The 24,247-nt window shown below is 37.4% G+C and overlaps 1 protein-coding gene across 4 annotated transcripts; it reads right to left on the bottom strand.

Moving 5' to 3' along the window:
* Window positions 1-1,929: 1,929 nt before the first annotated feature.
* Window positions 1,930-17,782, bottom strand: LOC132142167 (ligand-dependent nuclear receptor corepressor-like protein). Of its 4 annotated transcripts, none has more exons than XM_059551819.1 (8): window positions 17,636-17,782; window positions 15,708-15,773; window positions 15,530-15,609; window positions 14,562-14,691; window positions 12,890-13,102; window positions 12,535-12,607; window positions 2,889-7,306; window positions 1,930-2,068 (listed from the first exon to the last, which is right to left on the bottom strand). In XM_059551819.1, the coding sequence occupies exons 1-8, from the start codon at window positions 17,730-17,732 to the stop codon at window positions 2,055-2,057; spliced, it is 5,091 nt and encodes a 1,696-aa protein (XP_059407802.1). In that variant the 5' UTR covers window positions 17,733-17,782; the 3' UTR covers window positions 1,930-2,054. The 4 variants fall into 4 exon arrangements, with proteins under 4 accessions (XP_059407802.1, XP_059407803.1, XP_059407804.1 ...); XM_059551820.1 differs by having other exon boundaries at window positions 12,535-12,604; XM_059551821.1 differs by lacking the exons at window positions 1,930-2,068; window positions 2,889-7,306 and adding an exon at window positions 10,807-11,867.
* Window positions 17,783-24,247: the final 6,465 nt, after the last annotated feature.

The raw sequence follows: 24,247 nt of genomic DNA, 5'->3' as shown, positions 1-24,247 counted from the left end.
TTTCGCCTATTAAATCCTTTTCTTCCCTCGAATGTATCCGAGAGATTACGTTCTAATGAATTTTGATACAAAGAATCTAGTTTAATTATTTAGTTCAACTATTTACAGCATCAACCTGGTTTAAGGGCTTGATTATCAAAATGAATGTCTTTGTTAAAATGGGTAGGATCCATTTCAACATTCTTTTATTTATTTACTCGAGGCTGTTGTTTTAAATGCATGTGAGCTAGTATGACATACTGTTCCCTTATTTTTGCTATTTCTAGTATGATCAGTTGGCTTATGTCAATAATAGCTAATATTTGAAAGTTAAAAAAAATACTTTGTGTGCATATTTCAGTCTAAATAAAAGTTTAAAGCTGTAACACAGTTACTCTTAAAAATGTCTGCAAGAGCTTTTATTGTTCTAATGATTGAGACAGCTTCTTCGAAGGCAAGTATAAAAACAGAGAAAATACAACGTGTACATAATTTGTATGTTTATGTACAACATATAGCACCAGATAACAAGGTTACAGTGGCCAAAACTTCAAAATGGCAAGACAATATACAGAAGGCCTCCTGATGATTCTCACAACAAGCTTTTGGGATTTTGGTTGGCATAGGTATAAAGATATAATGCACCATTTTTGTCTGTACATTTGCCACTTTATGTTGGCACTGGGTATGTAGATGATGTAGCTGAAGTTTTTTTTTAGCAGTTTCAGAACAAATCCTCTAGCTGACAAGTACCCAGACACAATGGTTTAAATCTAATAGAATAAACTAGGTTGGAAATGAACATACACTTTCTCAAAAAAAGATGCCTCTAAGGTGGTTCTTAACTTGTATTGCACAGACGCAAGCCAGTCTTGTTACAGAGAACCTAAATGAACTAAGATGACATGGACAGAGCCACAGATTGGTAACACACATCAGATGGGAACTAGAGCTAACATCACAGTATTTAAATAGATAACTAAACATGCATGCTGTATAACCAGTTTTAATGTTTTTGGTAGGGGCTTAAATGAATGACATGGTTTCAACGATGGGTTAATCAGTTTAGACCATGCCTTGCCAGTAGATTTCAGGAGGTAGGCGTCACATACTGCAATAGATCAGAAATTAAAGTTTGCACAACAAAGTTCTTGTATTGAAGAAACAATATGTGAAACATATTTTCCTCTTGATCATCTTAAAACCTTTTAATAAAAAAAAGAAAGAAAATAATCTTACATCTTTGTGAGAGTAAAACATTGCACCAAAAAATACACTGTACATTACAACAATGGTTTAAGTCAGAAATGAGAAAATGTAACTGGTAGCTAGTTTGGGTTTGGTAGTGCAAAGAGAACATAAAGCTGGATGTAAATTAATGCTTAAATGATTTTCAACAACTTGGCAAAGAGTAAATTCACAGGAGTTTCAATAAATACAGGACTTTTTTTTTTTTTGGAGGACACTACACTCATTTTCAAATTTCAGAATGCTTTGCTACTACTTTTTCAACTCTGGGCAGTTTCTGTTTGGAACATTAACAGTACATAAGACTTGATTTAAAACAAATTCCCAACTTAAAAAGAGTGACATGGTTTAAAAAAAACATTCACCAAAAATAAAAAAAAACATCCTATTTAAAGAGCTCTTACAACGTCAAATATTATAAAATGTAAAGAAATGTTAAATGAACTTGTCTTTTCCAGAATTATATAAGTTGCCTTCCACTTGAACTCTTGAGACTCCAAAGTCACAGGTTAGGCAAATCAAACCATATACTGCTCTTGTGACCTTTGGTACTCCTTCATGTGACTACTAGATCTTCTCTTGCTCCACAACAAAAGTAAAATTTAAGGGAGATTTTATAAGCTACATAAAACATACAAACACAAAATAAGTTTAAATAGTGCAAAAAGTATCTTAAAGTTGTATTTTTTTTCTTTTTTTTCCGTTTTTGCTACATGACGCTTGCCGAGGTCGCGTGTCAAAATGTTTGCGATACTCAGCCAGACCCCTTATGAAAGGCACCTTATGTTAGAGTTCAAGAAAATGCCTTGCCCAAAACTGGTTCCATGTTATTTCAATGACCCTGTAAACCACAAATTGGAGACAAATTTGAGTTCTCAAAGAAAGTACGGTCTAAAAAACATGGCATATTCTGTTTTTAAATCGTTATCTGATAAATAAATAAACCTAACTTTTTGATTTAATATCAAATAAAAATATTCTTAGCCAGAAACGTACATTGGTCAACACAACAATCAGGTTAAACATACTTAACATGCACAGTTGCATCGGTCTGGCAGTAACAACCCTCAGTACTAACGTGTCAGAATGAGTTACATTCAAATTTGTCTTATATAGTAACTTTTTGTGTACTAAGACCGATGGAAAATGAAAAGTTGTGATTTTCTAGGCTGATGTGGCTACGAACTGCCGTTCTAGCTGTAATAATCAAGGAACTTTACTGCCGTATCATGGGTGCAGCAGGCGCAGTGATATTACCGGCCTAGAAAATCACTTCTTATTTTCCGTCAGTCTTGGTACACAAAAATTAACTACAGTAGAGTCAAGTTTCAAATAGGAAAAATATAGAAACTCTTTTGGTCAATTTTGAGCGAGATGCTATTGGTCTAATCAGATTCTATGATCTATGCTAAGCTAAGCTAAAAGTGCTACCACCAGACCCGGAGAAAATGAGCCTACTTTAAAAAAAAATAAAAAAAAAGTGCAGTGTTCCTTTAAACCGGATTGGTGATTATGCGGTTTATGAAAGTATATTTTGGAAAATTTCACTTTAATCTTGCTCTGCTATCATGCTCAGAGCGTTTATAGCTAGAACATGTTTGCGTACTTGCATAGAGTATATTTCCGGCATAACAAAAAAATTATGCTAAAAGATGACTTACCGAGCACAAAGTCACACCACCTCGCTCCCAGGACACCCCTGCTGCTCCTTGATTGTCTGATGATTTTTGTCGAAGGGGATGGACTTGTGCTGGCACTTTTCCGTTTGCCTCTTTTTCTACCTTTCTTGCTCAGGCTTTTTGGGGATGAGGGCAGCTGTACTGGAGAGTTACCTGTACTTTGAGGCGTCACTCCCAACGTAACATCCTCATTCTCTTCTTCCTCATCATATAGCTTTACTGTGCAATTGTTACATTCCTCTGTCATTGACTTTGTGTTTGGGGAGTTGATCTTTTTCAGAAACACCCTGCACTCCTTTAGGGACTCGGGACTCCAAGCTTGGGAGCTGATTCTGTTCTGCTTTGAAATATTGGCAATAATTTTCTGAGGAGTTTTGGCTAGAAGCTTTAATGCATTTTGAACTTTCATGACTGGTCTGGTCTTTTCTACCAAATTAGGCATTTCTTTCAATAATTCTAGAGTCTTAGCACCTGAAGTCATTGTCCTCATCTGGTCATGAAAAAAATTGTGCCCTCCTAATTTTATCCTAGGCCCGGTTTTAAACTTTAGCCTTGCTTTTAACAGAGCTGTTCTGTAGACAACCCATGTGCTTCTAGACATGTGCTGCCTATCTTCATGCCTTGGCTTTAATGATGAGGTGTTAAAAGGTTTTCTCTTGGCTTGTGACATTGTTGACTTTGACCGCATTTCTTGTGCTTGCTTGAGCATTGACGGACTCTTTGGGACGACTTTAGCAAATTTCTTGACATGTTTCCTGAGTCTTTCTGCTTGTGGACTTGGGCAAATATTCACTTTGCAATTGGGTCTGCTCAGGTTGTAGTGAAAGACGTCTTTGGGATTTCTTGCAGTTGCTTTCTTTACAATCGCAAGGGATTGAGTTTCTGTGGACTGCATAAACCAAGTGCAGAGCTTCTCCATATTATAGTTTTTCTCAAAAAGCATTTTGATGGCAGAAGCAGGCTTCTCAGCAGAACCATCGAGCTTCTTACAAGGTTTCGGTTTAAGATCAGTTTTAACCTCTCCTGACTTGTTAGCCTCCGGGACATCTGATACCCAAGTGCTGGACATTAGCCTGATCCTCCTAGCCAACTCTTCATTTAAAGTTTCAGGTGATGCAGAGGTGGGCCACCACCTGAAGTCCTCATTCAGTGAAAAAATAGAGTCCATCGAAACAGCAGAAAAATGGACAATGTCTTGTGCGCGACTGACATACTTGGTCTTTATGGAAAGTGCATTTTTTGGGAGCTCCTCTTGTGCGTTCTTTGTATTCTGGCTGGCCTCACAGCTAACCTTATTCATCAGTAGTTTTCGTGACCTGCGAACCAATGCACAGGATCTGGCAGTAGCTACAGAGTGGAGCAAATGAATGGAGGGTTTCCGCTCTCTAACCGAATGCCTCACTGGTATGACCTGCCCTCTGGTATTCTGGTTATGTTCTTTTGGTGCAGCCCCTGTATCCTTGTGAATGTTATTAGGAATGCCAATTGTCTCCTGATCTTTAGAAGGTTGAAATTCATTGCAAAGAGTCTTTCTAAGAATTTGTATATCTTTTGTGTCCCTTTTTAAATGTATCTTTCTTTGCCTTGGCGACCCTGTGGTGACAGTGACAGAGATCCCAGAAATTTTGACTTTTGGAGGTCTTCCTGGTTTTCTTGACACTGCTGTGTCACTCAGTCTTTGACATTTGATGTTGCTGCTAGAATAGATGCATTTCCTCTCTTCAATAGGCATAACAAAATGGAGATCTTTGATAATTTGATCAGAACTACTCATCTTTCCAGAGCATGTTTTACTGTCCGTTCCACCATTTAATACTTCAGAAACATGCTGCTCTGCTGGGAAATTACTCAAATCTTCAGAAACGACTCTTTTTGCCCTTCTTGATCTTCCATACATTATAGTGATTTTTAGATTTTTGTTTTCATCATCCTTATAAGACATTTCTGTTGTTCTTTGACTCACTGCACTTAAACCGCTTGTACCAGTCGGAGAACTTACATCAGTTGTTTTGGGTTTCGGAGGTCTGCCAATGGGGCGTTTCACAGACTTCTCAATATGTGGTCTTATTTTTTTGGGGCGCCCAGGACGCCTTTTTCCTGGAGTTGTTTGATGTACACTTGGTAGTGTTTCTTGGATTCCACCTTCTTTGCTTGAACAACCGGGCAATAATGCATTGAGTGAAAGCACTTTCGGTGAAGTGCACTTGTTCCCACTGCGCTCACCTGTTCTCCGTGGAGGAGATTCAAAGACAGATTTGTGGAAATGTTTGTCTATGGCACTGCCTGCCCATGAGGATTCCATACATGGATCAAACATCTCTCCATGGGAATTTGAGCCAGAGGCAGCTGCTTTGAGAGTATATTTTACACCATCTTCACCGGTCACAGAGGAAACAAACATGAGCTTTATTGGACTTTCATATTTCATTCCAGACAGGCTTGCTTTAGCCTGCTGTGCACTCTCAGTGGTAGTAAAGTTAGACATAGTTTCAGTAGGACTGTGTGGGTCAGTGTTTAGACTGTTGGTTCTATGGCGTTTAGATCTTTTTGATGGCAAGGTGGATGGCCTTTTTCTTGCACTCCCTTTATCGGGATTCCTAAAATTACTCTTGAGCTCACATGGTGACTCTTTTATGGATAGAATCTCATCTTTCGATGAAGTTGTGTTCTGTGGCAGATCACAGTCTTCTTGTTCATCCTTAGTTTGAGAAGGCTGCTTGTCACATACATGACTTGGCCAGGAGATTTCTTCTGAAGAGCTAAGTGCTGTTAAGGTGCTGTCCTTAGGGGAATGCTTGGTGAATAAACTTTCTGAAAAACAGGCTGCAAAATACATTTTTCGTGGCTCAGTAACATAGGAAGAGAAACGCTGAGGTGGTACAATATTTCGTCTGGCTCTACCAACTTGAACAGTCTGATTATTCTTTTTGCGGGTTTTCGCTTTTACCTTCTGGTCACTATCTGTTGTTTGTAATTGTGGCCTTTCATCTGGAGGCAGTGGTTCTTCAAGACGTACAGTATTTGGTTTAGTTTCTTGGCTCTCTTGATTTTTCAGTGTCTCAGTTTGTGCATGTGTTTTCAGATTTTCTAAGGTATTTTTTACAGGCTCTGTGTACACAGTCTTGGATTTTCCGTCCAACTTTATGCATTCAGATTGTTCAACAAGAGAGTATGTTAGCTGCGCAGGTTTAACCGTTTTTAAGGACCTCTCTCTCTCAAACCCCCTATTCCTCTTGAAATATGATGAACTAAAACTGGCCAGATCTCTTTTGATTTGTAAGCTTCGTCTTCGTGATGATGGAAAGTCAGGGGACTTGCTCATGGCAACTAACGTTTCCAGTCTCTTACGTGATCGTGTCTGAGGGGATCGCTGCTCTGTGGCTACATGCCGTTGTAATAGCTCATTAAGGTTGTAATCTTTGTTACTACTATTGTGTAGCACAGTTGTTATAATCTCTGTCAAATGTGTGTCATCTTGTGTCTTGGAGATTTGACTGGCATGGTTCGTGAGATTTTGTTCCGTCTCTGAAGGTTGGATACTCCTGAGCTTTTCAGTGACTCTATCCATTAGATCTCCTATAAAAGATCCACACTGGTGGTCATTCTCTGCTTGTGCATGCAACATTACAACCTTTTCGCGACATACATCAGGAGATGCCACACGTAGAAGAGTGTTAGAGTACAAAGCTGTATCTTCATCCTCGGTTCTGTGAGGTAGGAGAGAAGGAGGTGTCATGTTCATGGACTTGCAGTCCTGAATGTGGAAGAGACTGGACTTCACAGCTACTTTGCAGTCCAGGTCCATTGGCTTTGGCGATAGTGGTGGTGGGGAGGGGCTACGGCTTCCTTTACATCTACAATCACCCTGATGGGTGATTAGAGCTTCTCTTACGTGAGAAATGTAGGTATGATCACCATTGTGCTGCTGCTGGCATGAGGGTAGTTTTGAGTGAGTACAACAAACAGTGGGGTTGGAACCGATGTCTTGGCCAACACACGCCATAGATGTTTTTTGGCAGGAATGGCCATGAATGTTCCTCAGACAGACGCATGGAGGAGAAAATGCACATGTTGGAAGCCTACAAGCTGTTCTGCAACAAATGCCAACATTTACGGAGCAGTCACTTAATGAAAGTATTGGGGCCTTATTAAGTGTTTTTTTATCAGTATGACAACAGAGGGATCCAGCCTTTAGTTCTCTTCTTTGAGCATCCCGCAGAGTTACAGAGGTGTTATAATCTTCCTGCACGTCCTTTAAAATATGATAGAGCAGCAGTCTATGATGAGAACAAAGTGAAGACAGGACCTTCTCCAACACAGTGACTCTACAGACCGCTCGAGCATTAGAGCCATCTTCCTTCTCCGACCTGGACTGGTCTTCCATGCATGGCCCTAAGGAACTACATAAATAAATTGGGTTAAGTCATTACTCAATCACTGGCATAATCAGCTTTTCATGAATGTGAGCTGAGCTACGCCACTCATTTCTTTTTCACTCCGTTATAACCTGTAATACATTAAAGGATTTACAAAATCCTACTATAAAAGACATACTGAAGAATTATAAAGTTTGCACAGCTGTATTTAAATGAGCAATGCTCATCTTGTTAAAGGCACCAAATGACATTGCAAAGGTGTCCTTACAGATTGTATAAACTGAATTAAATGTGTAAACGCCACAGATAAAGCATTATTCCACCTCTGTCAGCTTATGCGTGGATTAGAAATAAGAAAAAAAAAAAAGTACAAAACTCAGTACATGGAACAATTTTTTATTGGTAACTTGAAGGCAAAGGATGGCGATTGTAGTAACGCTTACACTTAGGAAAACTATACAGAATATTTATTTCCATCAAACCTGAATCATTTTGTTTCCTGATGATTTGATGTGTTAACTGACAAAACCGATTACAAACCAACAACATTGGCAGGCAATAAGTTGTCTATTTTAAAATTAAAATATAACTACCCCAAAAGGGTAACACGGATTTGTTAAGGAGTGAAGGGAAACATTAGAGAATGTTTGAAAAAGTATATAAAAATCACATTTTTAAATGCAGGCTAGTTAAAACATTATATGCCTTCAGTATTCCATCTTATTACAATTAATTCAATTCTAGCTTTGATTAGCTTTTACCCTGAAATGTCAAAAAGAGAGACCACATCAAATATATTTCAGACACAAATGCATGCTTAAAGGACCAATTAGCTTTTAGTTGACAAAAAACATCAAAAAGATTAAATATATTAACCTGTCTAGGATTAAAAAGAAAAAAAGGTGGGCATGTAGTAGAGGAACATGGACAGGACAAGAAACTCACTTAGGCATGCAAGTGCAGTATAGCATTTCACATAACAATGTGCAAGAGAACAGAAGTGCTTCAACAGAAAACTAACACATTTAAACTTCATATTCTGATTACATCGAAAGAAATAACACAACACAAATACAATTAGATGATAAAATTAGAGGGAATAATACAAAATCAATCTTAGTGCAACAAATATATGCATAAATAACTGATTGCAAAATGACTTATATCCTGCACCTGTCATGAATATGAAATTACACATACTTCGAAAGGCCTACACTGGTAATCCATTTAATGATCCATCTATAAAATTAAGCCAAACTGTTCTCAGAAGTGAAAAACATTAAATCGAATTTTAATAATCGTATGCCTCTCTGATCTATAACTACTCCTGAACAAACTGTCCCCATTAAATGGGAGAAAACAAACTGGCTTTGGATGAACCATATTTGGGTCCATAACAGAATCCCAAGGAGCCTTATTTTGATATAAAAGAACAGTTCTAACTTCTCGACCATGCTCTGTTTTTATAGGACTGTTGTTACCCTGAGAATAATAATGTTTTGGACTGAAATTATACAGGACACTAATATTAATATATAAGAACAGCAATGTGAAATAAGAGATCAACATTCCCCACAGGGAGCCTAAAAGTATCCCATATAATGAAAATATGAGATTGCAGCGCTGACAACACATGTATATGATTTCAGTAATAATAATTTAAAAAAAAATCTGCATGACCACCCTTTACATTAAAAGTGAAACTGTGACTGTGGCTTAACTATCCCCGAGAGAAAAAACTAAACTTTAACAGTAATTATGGTAACAGTATATAAATCCACAATACCGATTTTAGTAGTATACAAATACTATTTTTTTTTTGATTTATGTAAAACTGCTACTGGCCTGCAGAGTAACAGAGCAGTAGCTGTAAGAGCAGGCATGGTGCTGTTAATTTTAAGAGCTGTGAAGAACATTCAGGGTGGTTGGATAAATGTTTCTAAATTAAATTAAGAGTATCTCAGTTCTTTTAGGGGAGGGGAATTTAACATTTGAGGAACAATAAGAGGTAAACCATTTAGAGAACATTCACAACACAAAGATAAAACACATTAACAATGCATTTGGAAATGTTCATATTTCCAAAGCTTCAATCACAAAATTCACATAATGCTTCAGCTATACTTTGCAAAGCTCTACAAGTATACTTGTGAATCAGATATCTGAATGATGCTAAAAAGATGCCATTCAAAGTCAGTATATGGCATTTTCTCACTGCAAGTTTGAAATAATAACGTGTATCACAAGTATGTGTGCATCTTTTGTAAAGTGCAACTGAATCTTATATTCCAACCTCCCTAACTCTGTTTTAAAAATTTTGATAAAGAAAGTGAATCAGTTGTATAATAGTTCATTAAAAGCTATAATAATCATTAACATGAAAGAAAAAAAAACACCACAAAGCAAGAGCAGCAAAACTGTTGAAACCTGGACCTAAAACAAAGCAATTCAGAGCAGCACTTGGATCAGGATTGGCAGTTCTGCCCCATGATAAGTGCATCATGAAATACGGACCAGGAGAAATTCTGATCAAAGTTCAGCAGCACCCAACTCTAAACTGCTTCGCTCAAGGAGTGTGTGAATGGAGTGGCAAAATGACCCTGAACTGTTTCGTTTCAGCAGGCAGTTAATGCAATGATGTTTTTAGTTTGAGCAACAACACAACAATCTAGAGTAGAACTCCAATCTGCAACATGAGAATTTCAGTAGTTCTGATTACTGAAAAAGCAATCTATTATTCAGTGTAAAACAGACATTCGCTGAGACGACCGTCAAGCACTTTTTTCCCCTCTGTGTATCATTCTGACATGCATTACGTTGCAACTTACCCCGTATGATTTGCAGAGCAGATTTGCAGGCAAAAAAAAAAGATACAAAGGGCAGGACATAAAATAAGAAAGCAATTAAATAAATCAAAATAAAATCACTATCAGAGCAGAATGTGGGAAGTCTCATCCACAAAAAGCCCGAGATGGTCCAAGCTTTCACTCCAATCATCTAACAACAGTCCTAATTAATGTACTTCATAAAACTGATTACCTGCCAATAAGCATCAATAGCCCAAAATTTGCGGGAGTGGAAACTCGTACCCATATCTCCCCATTGCATATAAGGATGGACATCTCCCACCGATGAGTTAAGAGAGACGTTACAGTCATACCGTCACAAAATACTGCTGATAGACTTCAAATGAAACGACCAGTCGCTACAAAGACTAATTAGTGTGAAAGCTGCGTAGAACAATCATTAAGCTGAGGTTAGCTTATGTATGAACAAAACCTGAATATTATCTCTCTTCCTTTTAAGAGCAGTTAACTTAGAAATCAACAGTGCTTTAAAATATTTTAAATATATATATATTCATATAGATATCCACAGTGAAACCCCTGAATAGATTTTTTTGAAGGCATGTTTTGTAACTTGATCAAATGTACCATTTAAGCTGTGGCTGAGGATTCAAGTGTAACTTCCTAGTCTGAATGAGGTCCTTACTGCATGTTAAAAACAAAACCAAAAATAAAATCCTTGTTGGTTGAAGTTTAGGCGATGTTTTTGTTAAAACCATCATCTCTCTCTCTCTCTCTAGGAAAATGTTGAGGTTTTGGTTTTGAGTTAAGACTGTTTGTAGGCAGTAGATGAGGCGTTGGTTGTTGTCCCTGACTTTCCGGAGCCTGAGGTTGCCGCTTCAGCAAGGCGGAGCTTCTTTTTTGGTGGGGTCTTGAGCGTGCCGGTGCGCTCTTTGACTTTGTACTCAAGTGTGCTGTGTGGAATCCCATAGACGCTCTGAGCTTTCGACACGCTCATCTTCCCACTCATCACCATGGCTATGGCCTCCTCTAGGATATCGTGGTCATACTGGCGATAACGGCCCCGCTTTTTCCGTGGCTGCTTGTCTCCACAGTCAAGCATGCTTCCGGTGATGCTCCCGTTCTTCACGTTCAGACACAGTGGAGGCAGGTCGCCCTGGAGGAGACGTGACTCGAGGCCCGAGTGGCTTTCCATCAAGCCCTGTTTAGGGAGAATGGTCTTCAGCTTGTGGAAAGCAGCGGAGCCGTCGGAGGCTTTGTTGGCTTGGTACACAGCATCCACCAGGCCGGCCAGATCCAGCTGGGCTTTGGGCTGAGCACTGAAGCGTACCTGAGGGATTCGGATGTGTACAGCTTGCCCAGCGGCAGGACTTTGAGGAGATGTGGCTGGCGAGATGCTGTTGTTCTGCTCCTGAAGCTGCGAGACCATCCTCTGCAAGGTTAACTGTTTAAGGTATGATGAGGCGGTCACGGTTGCTGGGAACTTCAGCTCGGTGTGCTCTGGTGCTGCTAATGTACTTTTTCTTACTTCGGATTGCTCGAGCCGAGAGTCGTTGCTTGGGCTCACCGCCTCAGTGCCAAAAACAGGTGGCTCCCCTGCCCTCCGCTCTGGTGATAAGGCCTCTGTCTGGAGCTGTAAGGTTTTCTGAGGTATCCCGTATAGTATGGCTGCTTTGTGAATGTCCAGTGATCCGGAGCGAATATCTTTCAAAGCTTTCGAGAGCAAACCTTCTGCAAACTCAGAGCTGCGATCCAAATAGTCCTCTCTGATTGGTCTCCTAAGGGGAGGTGGGTGGGAGGATGAGAAACGAATGGGGTGAGCGGACCAATGACAGGACGCACTCAGGGTCCACTCCTTTACTGCCTTGTCTTTTGGTAACATCACTCGCTTCTCAATTGTCTGTATAACACAAAGCCTTTGAGTTGTTTGGGGATAAACGCTTTTTGTTTTTGGCCTTAGGTTGCAAACGATACTTCTTGGAAGGACAGTCTCTCGTCAATTGTGTGGAGAAAGACAAGCGTCTATGGAAGTACTTCCAGTATCTTTGCAATGCGGATGCATTTTGTAAGACTCATGTGAAAGTAATACTGCATGAATCAACGAATAGATCAATAAACAGATGAATAAATACAGGCGGCACAAAGGAACAAGTAAAGCCCCTGACTGCTGGCAAATGTGACGTTACCTTCCAACAAGTTAGAAAAGAGTCAACCCTTTGGCAGTGCAACAAAACAACCACTGAATTATATAAAAAACACATCAAATGTATGAGAAGTAGAATTTGTTCACACAAAATTATCAGATAGGATTAAAAAAAAAACTTTTTCTGATCGATATTACTGTATCAAAATGTTAGCATTTTGATACCAAGCTTTTCTCTGGCTTCGTTAGGATGACGGTCAACAGTCAAGCACACAACTTGGTAAACAAGAACAAGTACTCACCCTGAAACCTTTCGTTGAGGAGTTTCATTTTCCGATGATGCATTTTTCTTAGAGAGGTCAAGTGCTCCATCTACTATGAAACGCAATCCATAAAAAAAAAAAAAAAACAGCAATTAATATTAAGTCTGAGAGCAAATGCACAAGATCATTGCAAATAATGAAGTATTCGCTCACTCTGTAAATTCACCCTGTTTATTCAGAGTTGCGTACCTTTCAGAGACAAGCATAATTAATGAAAATCAATCGACTAGATTTTCTGAAAAAAAGTGAAACTTTTGACACTGAGCTACAAACTCCTGAATCTGACTGTGTGTTGGTCTCCTGAAGTGAAAAAGGATTTGTTTGTGGTGCTTACCTTTCAGGGCCTGAGAAGCTCGGCTGATGGTGAGGTCCAGAGGCCCGTCAGGATCTGGTTGATGAGGAAGAAGCTCAGAGCTGTCGCTCAGGCCATTCAGGCCTTCGTGAGCCTGGCTTTTACACGCATACTCTAAGGCGAACCTCCGAATCATCTTGCGCATCAACTCCTGCGCCACCAACGGTATACTGGAATCACAGCTCTGAGGGAATTCTGGGACATTAAACAGTACAGACCTGGTTAAAGATCTCATTGCATGCATTACGTTCCTTATGTAAAAGCTAATTTTTTACTTTTACTACATATTTGACTTTAAGGATCTTAAGAATCTGGAGCTGATAAACTGAGCTCCATGGATGCATTGTGTATAAGACAACAACGTTAACAATTCTGAAAGCTTGCTCTATAGATTTCTGTTTGATAAAAATACTAATATTTAAAATCGCTTCTGTCCAATTGTCCATAAGTTCACGCCTGATTCTGCAAAATTTCTATCAAGTGAAAGTTTACAATGTGATACTAGGGGTGAGCGATCTGACTATTTTTGATGATATCCACAATCTATTTTTCAAAAGAAATGTAGAGATTGTGACAAAATGTGACCTATTTGTGTCTACATGTAAAAATATCTTTCAGTTGGCAGCAGTTTTTAAAGTTATTAACATGTTAGAGTAATAAAGAAACATGCAAAGTATATTTTTAGTTTTAGGTGCAGGCTTAAATGGTCAAATACACACAAAAAAAAGGCAAGAAATGGAAAATCCTCCAATTACCACGACGCATACCACGGTCTACATGTGACAAAAAACAAATAAGTGTGATTTTTAATTATTTTTATTTAAATTAATTTTAATTGCTATATTACTACTACTACTACAAAATGTTACTACATACTCATATTATGCATGGTAAATTATGTAAATTACAGCATTTAAATGGTATAGTTCTCCTTGCTTTGTCACATAGTGTCTCAGTGACTGGGTGAAATAGTGAATATTTGTACAATCTATATATTCAATAATGTGTCAAATAATGTTCTTTGACTTTTCGTCCAGTGGGGAAGTATCCAGAAACTACAATAGTTTACTATGAATTAAATTGAAATTAAATTAAATACAATTTATAGTGTAAGCAAAATACCAATAAGAAAGAAATGCACCGGGACTCTTATTTTGAAATTTCTTAAGTATTGCGGGCTGATCCTTCAGATAAGAGCTAAAATATGCAGTCTTGCAACAGTATAAAACACATAATATGAAGGCCACAAAGCAGACATTTTCATAATTCATCAACTCGAGATCATAAGCAATCGCTTGGTATAAATGTGCACTATTCATTGATTGAGAATCCCTTTGAAGCAGTTCTTTTTTTAATGAAATCACAGCCTTCTAAAGCTTAATAATCAATAGGATGTTTCGAGATTTATGTATTAACATCCCTAAAATATAACATCAAACGTAAAATGATCATTAAGACATTTGTTTTAGAAGACTTTATGACATTCAATTTAAGAAAACTCTAATGCTTTGCAAATGCGAGGCTTAGTAAAGAAATTCTATTTTTTAAAGAAATGCAATGGTTAGAAGTTGTAATGGATGGTAGCACTGGTAATGCATGTAACAGCTGTAATAAAAACTTCACTCCCTATGGATAATAAGAATGTACTCCTCACCCTTCTTACGAAATAAAGCATTGAGGAATCGGTCTGCTTGGCACTGGAGTTTATCAGAGGTGGACGGGCCCTGAGGTGGGGGGGTTTCAGCAGGGGGTGGCGAGCCAGGAACAGCCACTGCAGGATGGTCCTATGTCACAAAAGATCACATACAGCCCAAACAAGCACTGATTATAGTCTCACAGCATTGAGTTCTGCTCAATTATAATTATGCTGAATGCACTTACAATGTGTTTAACCATACATTATAAAGATTAAAACACCCAGAACAACAGAAGCTAAACACCGACAACTATTTGTTATATACAAACAGAGCTCTACAGTGCAAACATTCAGTCGCATTTAATAAAACACACTGAAGATTACTGCGTGCAACTGAGTAACCTGATCAAAGCTAATGAACCTGTATAACCCAAGTCCAATAATAATACAAGAGTTACATAAACACAAAATAAAAACCATGCAAACACAAAAATACAGCAGTTAGAATTATAAAAGATTTTTTAAATATGAAAAGAATTGGTAAAATCTTACTAAACATGATTCACTTGTCACCATCTACTGGTGGATTCAGTTTTAAAGTATCACTGTAATTATTTTAATCTTTTAATATTTCTATACACAAACTAACATACATTTGACATAAAAATTACACATTTGATAAGGTTAGGGGAAAAATCCCCTGTAAATCAATTAAAAAAAATGTTAAAAGCAATTTTTAAAATTTATATTTGTATTTGTTTGTAAAGCAAATATCACCCATAATGTACTTTTTAGATCTTTTTAGAGCTGCTTTACAGCAGAATTGACTTCTGTTTGCATCATTGAATCATTCTTTTTCTGTTTGTCACTGCTTTGAAAACGATATGTATTGTATAAAACACTAAGTTAAAAAGTTAATTTCTGTCTTACCAGCCAACACCCCATAATAAGCACATCTTTTCTGTGGTTTCTGAGGGTTGACTTACATTCAGTTTCTCTAGCTGCAGGTTGCAAAAGGAGCAGTTTGCATTCACGGACCAATCATCCACCGCCTCTGGTTCACACTCTGAGCGAGAATCATATGAAAACCATCAGGTAAGCTGAAGCATTGATACCATTAAGAGAGAAAGACGAAGCACAGTCAGAAGACAACATAAAACTCACCATCAAATATATTGAGATCTTGCAGCAGCCTTGGTCCATATATCCCCTCCAGAATACTTTCAAACCCTGCAAACAAATACAATAGAGTCTTATCTGAGTGAAATCCTAAATGCATTCATATTTTGAATCGGTCACAACCCCTGCTGGCCAGGTTTTGTGAAATGATTGATGGTTTATTTGAACATATATAAATTTAAAACAGTTTCCCGTTTACAATACTGGTTAATAAAAACCAATTTAACATGCAATGTATTATTCTATCAAATACCCAAACAGCAAAAGAAAATCATTAACTGCAAGACAAGGCCTAATTAACCAAATGTCAGGTGGTCCTAATGCCATGATGTGTGTAAATATTATCATTTAGAAATACTTTATACAGAAGTGAGAAAAACTCATATTTCCAGTGCTACTGCCCTTCACTGCAGCTAAATTCACATTATGTCTTTACAAAAACACAAACAAAAGTTCACCCAAGAATGTCACATTCTGCAAATTCGGTGCATTTTGGTATTGCATGAACTTGTCTGTATTCATGCTTAAAAACCTCAGAGGCCTTGACCTTCTCGACTGCATCCGACCCTCAAAACCATACAACAAATCACAATCTATTAAACTGAGATTCTACAGATTAATTCCACTATTCTATTGAAATAAAAAATTATTTTAACAACCTAGTTGTGCCCACATTTTGCTCGTAATGTTAGAAACAATTGCCAATAGGCATTTCTATTCAAAACATTAACGTGCATTTTCTTATTCATGCAAAGTAGCGTTTACAACAACGTATTAAATGCATGTCAACAGTTTCACGTAAACCCAGAGGCTATTTAGTGAACGGTTTATGCAGTAAACATTGTGTGTAATGTGTTTTGTAATTAACAATGAAATCTGGCTAATTTTCAAATTGTTTGTCGTAAATAAATATCTCAGAAAACATGGTATGTGGCTTTTTGTTACGAAACCCATGTCTTCTGTAGAGGACGCCAGGACAAAGGGTTAATCACTAACCAGGCGTTATGGAGAAACACAACAAAAATTAGAGATATAATTCTATAAAATTAGATATTCTTATTAAAAAGTTGCAAAGTTTTTAATTTTACTTCCATTATTACACTTCTTTTTCTCATTATGGTTTGCCCCAGAAACACACGGATATGCAAATAAGATGCAATGGTATTAAATAGGAATACCAATTTATGGACATTTTACACAAATATTCCATAAAATGCAGTATATTAAATCATACTGTGATATATTTCAACAACATTTGAGTATCAACTTGTACAAAGTTTGGCTAAAATAGCAGGAAACCTAAAAACAAATCGTTAAAGGGAAAAAAAATAAAACATTGTTTTTGCCTATGCATAACATTTTATTTCTATTTATTTATTTTTGAATAAACCTGTTTTTTCGTCTGGTTCCCAAGAGGATATTTTAAAAGATTAAACCGGGTTTCTATTTAACTAACGTTACCCGCTTTCCAAACATTAAAAAAAAATCACTAATGACTTATCAAAACAGTAACGTTACTACTTTAGGACATCGTCGCAAACATGACTAACTCACGCAGGAGCCTCAGAAAGCTGGACGCTCTTGTTATTATAATTCAATCACACGGTCGTTCGTACATCGGTATTCGGTGTAGAAAGGGTCAGTGAGTGCAAAGCTAACTCGGTTATCGAGGAATCAAGAAGTAGGGACAAAGAAAATGGATCCGGTAGAGCCCGCTCGCCCCTTGTCCGTTTTTTCCGTTAGCCACAAAAGCTTCGCGCGGACGACTGTTCTACACTAACGATATTTTTGAACTTGACACACGCTCGCTTAGCAACTCCGAAAGCTAACAGCGGCTGAGGGAGACTCGGGCGAGAAATAACTCGAGCGGACCGTGCGATAGGTCCGCTTACGGAGCGGTGGTTTAATCTCACCGACACAGTGGATGAGTTTGTGCCGCCATGAGTCGAGTTCCCTCCGGAATCCTTTTCTTTCGACCGTGCATTTGGAGCTCCGGCACTGGGTCGCCATTCTTTCCGTCCTCCTTCCCCCCGGCTCTGAGCGTGACGTCACCGCGCGTCATCCTTATCAGGGTTCCGATTGATTGACACGTGTCAGAACAAGCAAGGGGCGGGGCTTAGCGATGTAAACAACCTTACCTTAGTATGCGCATTTATTTCGTAGAATCGCTGGATGAGTTCTCTTTTGAGTACAGTAGCTAGTTGTGTACTTGAATACCAGTGTTTAATTTAATGTAGGTTATTAAGCTGACATGCCTGCACCTGTCAACTCAGGTTAAATAACATCGTATAACTATTACAATTAAATAAAAGTTTCATGTTTTCTTCCTATCAACCTCACTGGGAATAATCATCAAACACATATGCTTATTGTGAGCATAAACTATCAGATCTTATGCAAAAGCTTGGTTGGTTTAATCATCAACGACAAGCTGATAATAATGGCAATTCAGTGCTAAAATGGCAGCTTGTTCAATAATACTGCAGGAGTGGCACAGAAATGCAGCTTTACCAAACAGGAGAATCAATCAGATACTGCATTATGTCAACCAAAACGTAATTCAAAATTTACAATTTCGCATTGAACTATGGCGAATCATGAATTATAAATCTACATGTGTCCTTTTGTCTTTACATTTCAATAGGTTGTTAACATCAAACACAATGTGTGCCCCTTCCCCATTTCACTAAAGTGACACACACACACACACACACACACACACACACACACACACACACACACACACACACACACACACACACACACACACACACACACACACACACACACACACACACACACACACTTCTAATGAATGTATATGAAGTCCAACTGTCCAGAAAGAGGAAGGCACTCAGAGAGAACAGATGGAGTTAATGCCCAGCTGAGCATCTGTCACACACACACACACACACACACACACACACACACACACACACACACACACACACACACACACACACACACACACACACACAGACACACACACACACACACACACAGAGAGTGTGAGAGAGAGAGAGAGAGAGTGAGTGAGTGTGTGTGTGAGAGAGAATATATCTGTTTTACAATTCAGTAATGTTCAGATGCACATTAAATTGATTTCTTATTCTCCTTCTCCATTTTAGATCAATATATTACAGGTCACATATGAAAGTATTGATCAACCTGTTTAAATTTTATACAACATGTCCATGTGTGTAGAAGACATGCAGACATCAGTGTAATCTGAGATCATTTTAAACAGATTGTTCTGAACTGGAAAGGCAATAAACATTCCTGGTCTCTAATAATTTCCGAGCTTTGCTGTTTGAGTAACAGCTTTGTTAGGATGACTACTTGCATGTATTCAGTCATTAACTAACAGTGCAGAATTTAATAATGTGCATTCATTTATTGCACACATGTATTTTGCTGATGACTACATCCATTTCTGCTTTTGAAGTCTCTCTGAGGAGGTCTAACATTAAATTTGCTTACTTTGAAGGATTCAGACACATGAAGTTATTTTATTCAGCTAGGTCTTGTTGCTATACACACACTGCTGACTCCCTGTAACTAAATATATATTCTCTAATTGCTCATATGAGTCCCTGATGGAAAGAGCTCATGCATTGGTGGAAAGCGTGCCCCTCCTCCACAGCTAACATTGCTAAAGGTCTATATGTGTTTATGTGAGGGGGAGGTAAGGACAGCATTGTTCCACTGACAGGCACATTTATTGTCAGAAAGGATTGTGTCTGTGTAAAACTGTCTGTCTGTGTGAATAGTCCAAAAATGGGATTGCGACAACCAACACACACAGCCCAACTCAATGAAAAAACATGCCTATCTAATCTAACCGCAGATTTATACGAATTAACCACCAAAATGTACAATAGAAATATATTAGAATGGAAATCCCACATATTAGATGCTTTACTAAAAATGGCAAGGGATAAAGTGTTGAAGCTCATATTATAGAATTGACTGTAATTATACAGACTAACTGCATGACTATACTTTACATTCGAGTTAAGAGGAGGGGAAAAGAGAGAGGACAAACAAGAGATTAAGTGAGGGTGTGTGTGTGTGAGAGAGAGAATACTATATGGTTGGATATTTCCAAACTAAATTTAATTTTAAACAATGAGACTCTATCAGAGCTGGGATTTATAAAACATTTTGCATCCAGACCTTGATGTCAAAAAGACAAGCATCATCTTGGTAGCACTGGTAGGAGAAACCAGTCCAGAAGGATGAGGACAGATGATTTGGAAGTAACTCCTGCCAGCCGTTTCATCAACAGACAAAAAGGCATTCTCTGTGAAGCATCTGCTTTTGAAGCCAGATTGGTTGTTATGGAAAAGGTTGTTTTGTAAGAAAAAAGCATGGAATTGATCGAACAACTTTTTGGAGTATTTTGGACATGAAAAGTAGGAGAGAAACTGGTCTGTAGTTTTTTTTTTCATGTGGAGGACAGGAGGAAGGCCTCAGTCTCCATAAGGCAGAGAAAAGAAGGAAAGTGTTCTGAATGTTGACGGTTTCTAATAGTCTCCACATTATTAGTGAAAAAGTGGCAAGGTCATCAGCAATGAAAGAGGTGATGGGAGGAAAAGTATGTTGTGAATAGTAGGCATGTGCGTCTGTAGAGTTGCTGATCTTGTTGTGATAGAAACTGACCTTGACAGCAAAGAAAGAGGAGAGGAGATATGGTAACACTAATTCACTAATTAAACTCCTAATTTGCTGCTTATTAAGAGTTAGTAAGGTAGTTGTTACGTTTAGGTTTGGGGTCGGATAAAGGGATCTAGAATAAAGTCATGCAGAATAAGGCTTTAATATGGTCTTTATAAATAGTCATACTGTATGCATGCTAATGAACAAATAGTTAATAGCGAGAATAGGTCCTTAAAATGCTCTTTTGTGGATGTCTTCTCAGCAGCCGTGAGTTTTGACACGAAATGGTCAGAATTTCTGAAATCAAGTGAGGAGAACTGTATCAGAAGGAAGCCTTCAAACATTTGGTAAACATTTCTTTAAAAATGGTATAGTCTATAAAATTAGGTAACTCTGTACAAGTACTAGAACCTAAACATATTCATCTAACACTGGTTTGCTTTCTTTTTCTCGTTAGTGTTGCTGTGGTAGCTCAGTTTTTCTGCAAGACGTAATGCTCAGATCTATTTTGTTGAGCACAAGATGCTCAGAAATTACTTTATAACCCTCTAAAAACTAAAGTGAATTCTCTACTAAAAATGTTCATATATGCAATATGTAAGGGCGTAGTTTTGGTTTGTGGGGTTGGAAGAGCGAAATGTTTTAGTGGAGTCCCAGGTGAGGTTTATTTATTTGTTTGTTGGCTTAAGTGTTTATTTTTGTAAAGTAGTCTGTTGTGCAATCATCCACACATGCAAAGTTGGTTGATAACGGCAATAAAGTAACAGCCTAGTTAATTACTTGTTTACAAAAGATATATAATGTATTTTATATTATTTAGACACTTAGGATGTTCTAATTCAACATGCCATGGGAAGTCAATCTAACTTAACATTTGATATTGTTTGTCTCTTACTCATTTCACCAGGCTCTTAATGATTTAATGTATGCCATCTCTTGGAACTGGCCAGGTTTTTATATATGGAGAAAAATCCTGGAATGTTTGCCTTTAAAAACCAATCTTGGATGACATGGGGGGTGAGTAAATTATTAGGACGTTTTTATTCTGGAAGTGAACTAATTCTTTAAGTAATTTTATGCATTTAAAGATTTTAGTATGTGATTTTGTTTGCCATTTAATGGGAAACATGGGTTCGTTGTACCTGAACACTGGTGAAACAGCAAGGAAGAGATAGCGAGGTTGCATCTTTTTATATTTTATATCGATGATATGGATGAGCTTTTCATTGTGCGTGCATGTACTCAATTTTTTTTTGACTAAAATAGATTAATTAATGCAGCATTTACAACAAAAGGAATTTGCCCTGCTAAGATAAGGGTACAGGAGGATAAAAAAGAAATAGACATTGAGAGAAATACACTGCAGGAAAGCTTGAGTACACTAGTGATGGGAGCAAAGCAAAAGATACTATGCTGTAACCTTGAATGCCATCTTTCTGTCTCTTCATATTTCTATGCCCGCTCGCTCTCTGTGACATACAGTATCCCTTCTGTTTGTCTGATATCTTCAGAGATAAAAACAGATTCTCCCTCTGGATGGGTTCTTTTGATCTCCAGTGCCTTATCTCCTAGGTAACCACGTCTACAGCAATTAAAAGGTCTCGTTAGAGTTCCCCTCGTGTGTGTTTTTAATTTAAGATTACTGGGGTATGCAAATGAGCTACTGTAGATACTCTAACCACTCCTTTTCTGCATTTAAGAAGAAAGGCTTTAAGTGATAGTAAACAGAAAATAAAAAGACAAGTGGGATTTGGACAGAGAATTTAATAAGTCATATCAGAGCAATAACTTGAGCAATCTTTTGTCTGATATATCGGTGCACGACTGAGTACACAAAACAAAGCAGAGATCCTACTTCTCGTATTTTAATACTCACACCTTGATGCATCAATAACTGTTGTGAAATCCTGAAGTAGTCATATGCAAAATTATACAGACAGACCCTTTAAGATGGGTTTTGTGTGTAATCAATATTCATGTGGCTTGACACAGGTTACCCTGATTTGAATAGAACCATTATTTGTAGAGTATAAGTTGTGAGTATGCATAAATACATGTATGATTGTGTGTGGGTGTCCCTGAGTTTATCAGCAGTAAAAGCCACCTTCTCCAACCAAGGAGATTTTTAACAAGCTACTATAAATCATTTCATGAAAATACATTGCCATATACTTGTCATTTAAAAAAAACCGCACAGTTTTATGGAATTGCATTTAGTGAATCAGTAAATAGCAGTGTGAAATCAAGAAAAAAATAGATCTGAAATAGATTTTTTTTAGTAAAGCTCAGATTCTTATTTCTGAAACAGATGTTAAACCATTGCAATACCAGGAATATTGATGTGTACCGTATGTATAAGAGCTAATTCCAGAGGGATGGTTGCATTGAATGTGTTCATTATGGCAGGTCACTGCTGCGCCATCTGCTGGCGAGCGCATGCATCTACAGGATTTCTAAAGTACAAAAGCTATAGAACAAGAAATGTATTGCAGCCATGATTTGCTGTGCTTGCAGTGTTGGATGAAATTGTTGTTAAAGTTACTTAATCGCATTCAGAACACAGGTAGTTACTGTAAAACCGTTTTAAACAGACTCATAAGGCAGATATACTGAGTGTATGCTTGTATAAGTGTTATTTCATAAAATGTGAAATGTGTGGTTTTACAAGGGATTTTCTTTTATTTCAAGGATTTTTTTTTCTGTTACTTGATGCTGCGTGGGCCATAAAGACAGTTTTAGAACTCAGAATAATCTTGTGGATATCCATGGATTAAAGTATAATCCAGCTGGGAATAAAAATATCTGCAATATTCACAATTATAAGCTCCTTTTTTCAGCTTTCTCTGTCATCTGATCTCTAGCCCATTGGATCTTATTTTATCTTTTTCCAAAGCTCCAAAGAATCCCAAAGCAGAGTTTGAAATATATATAAGACATATTTATGATTATTATCTGGGTGGCTAATGTTATCAGTAGGGATGAAACAATTTACTTAACTTTTCACAATGTGTTTTTTCACTTTTTTCATTTTTTTTTTTAACAAAATTAGATTTAAGACAAATTATAAATGAAAAAAAAATTCATTTTTCTTTTTTTGAAATGGAAATGGAATTGAATATATTTTATGTCAAATAACAAAACTAAATAGGATTTTAAAATAAATCCCAGATTAAATAATAGACACAATTAATACAAATGCAATGATAATGAATTTCTTCATTCAAACAACGGCTTTGCCTGTGCTCTTTCCTAGCCTGGATTTTCTTTTCTTTTTTTTCTTTTAAAAAGAAAGAAATATCAGCATGTTTACATTTTCCAGCAGAAAATAAACCTTGTACATAAAATGCATTTGAAGCAAAAACAGAATGGTCTGACTTAAGCTTTGTGAAATTATGCACAGCTGTAAACAAATCAGTGCTGTGCTAATAAACAATGCATTATACAAGGCAAGATGAAACGCAACAATCTAAACTTTCCTGAAGACAATCAGTTCCCCTCAGAGATACATTCATATAAATCCCCACCAATGGTTTTGCAATTTGTTTAACAACTGACTTAAATAGTCACCTATTTTCATTGATTTGCATCGTTAAATCCCCAGTTAACAGCTAAAAACCAACAAAATTGTTTATCTCAAAGGTCTCAATGCACAATCTCAGGCTGTTTTGCCTTACTGGAGAGAGATATGTTAAAGCAGGGTTTAATATATATATATATATGCCTGACATATGACAAGACATGCAATTCACATTATTCAAGTTTAATAGCAAGTTTATTTGTGCTTGTTGAATTTAGTTAGATTTGGGGTTTCTAAAAGCTGTTAATTTGTTATTTAGCTGATGGTTATTTACAGCAAGGCTATTTAC

The sequence above is a fragment of the Carassius carassius genome, chromosome 6 (assembly GCF_963082965.1).
Source record: "Carassius carassius chromosome 6, fCarCar2.1, whole genome shotgun sequence".
In the NCBI taxonomy this organism is placed as follows: domain Eukaryota; kingdom Metazoa; phylum Chordata; class Actinopteri; order Cypriniformes; family Cyprinidae; genus Carassius; species Carassius carassius.
This window is presented reverse-complemented; position numbering and strand designations above follow the sequence as displayed.

What these genes read in the sequence shown, in the direction of transcription:
- LOC132142167 (XM_059551819.1), bottom strand. Translation starts at nt 17,732, where the DNA reads ATGGCGACCCAGTGCCGGAGCTCCAAATGCACGGTCGAAAGAAAAGGA. An exon ending in TGCTTTATTTCGTAAGAAGG is followed by an intron (nt 13,103 to 14,561) that starts GTGAGGAGTACA and finishes TTAATGTCCCAG; the next exon opens with AATTCCCTCAGAGCTGTGAT. An exon ending in AGCTTCTCAGGCCCTGAAAG is followed by an intron (nt 12,608 to 12,889) that starts GTAAGCACCACA and finishes TGCGTTTCATAG; the next exon opens with TAGATGGAGCACTTGACCTC.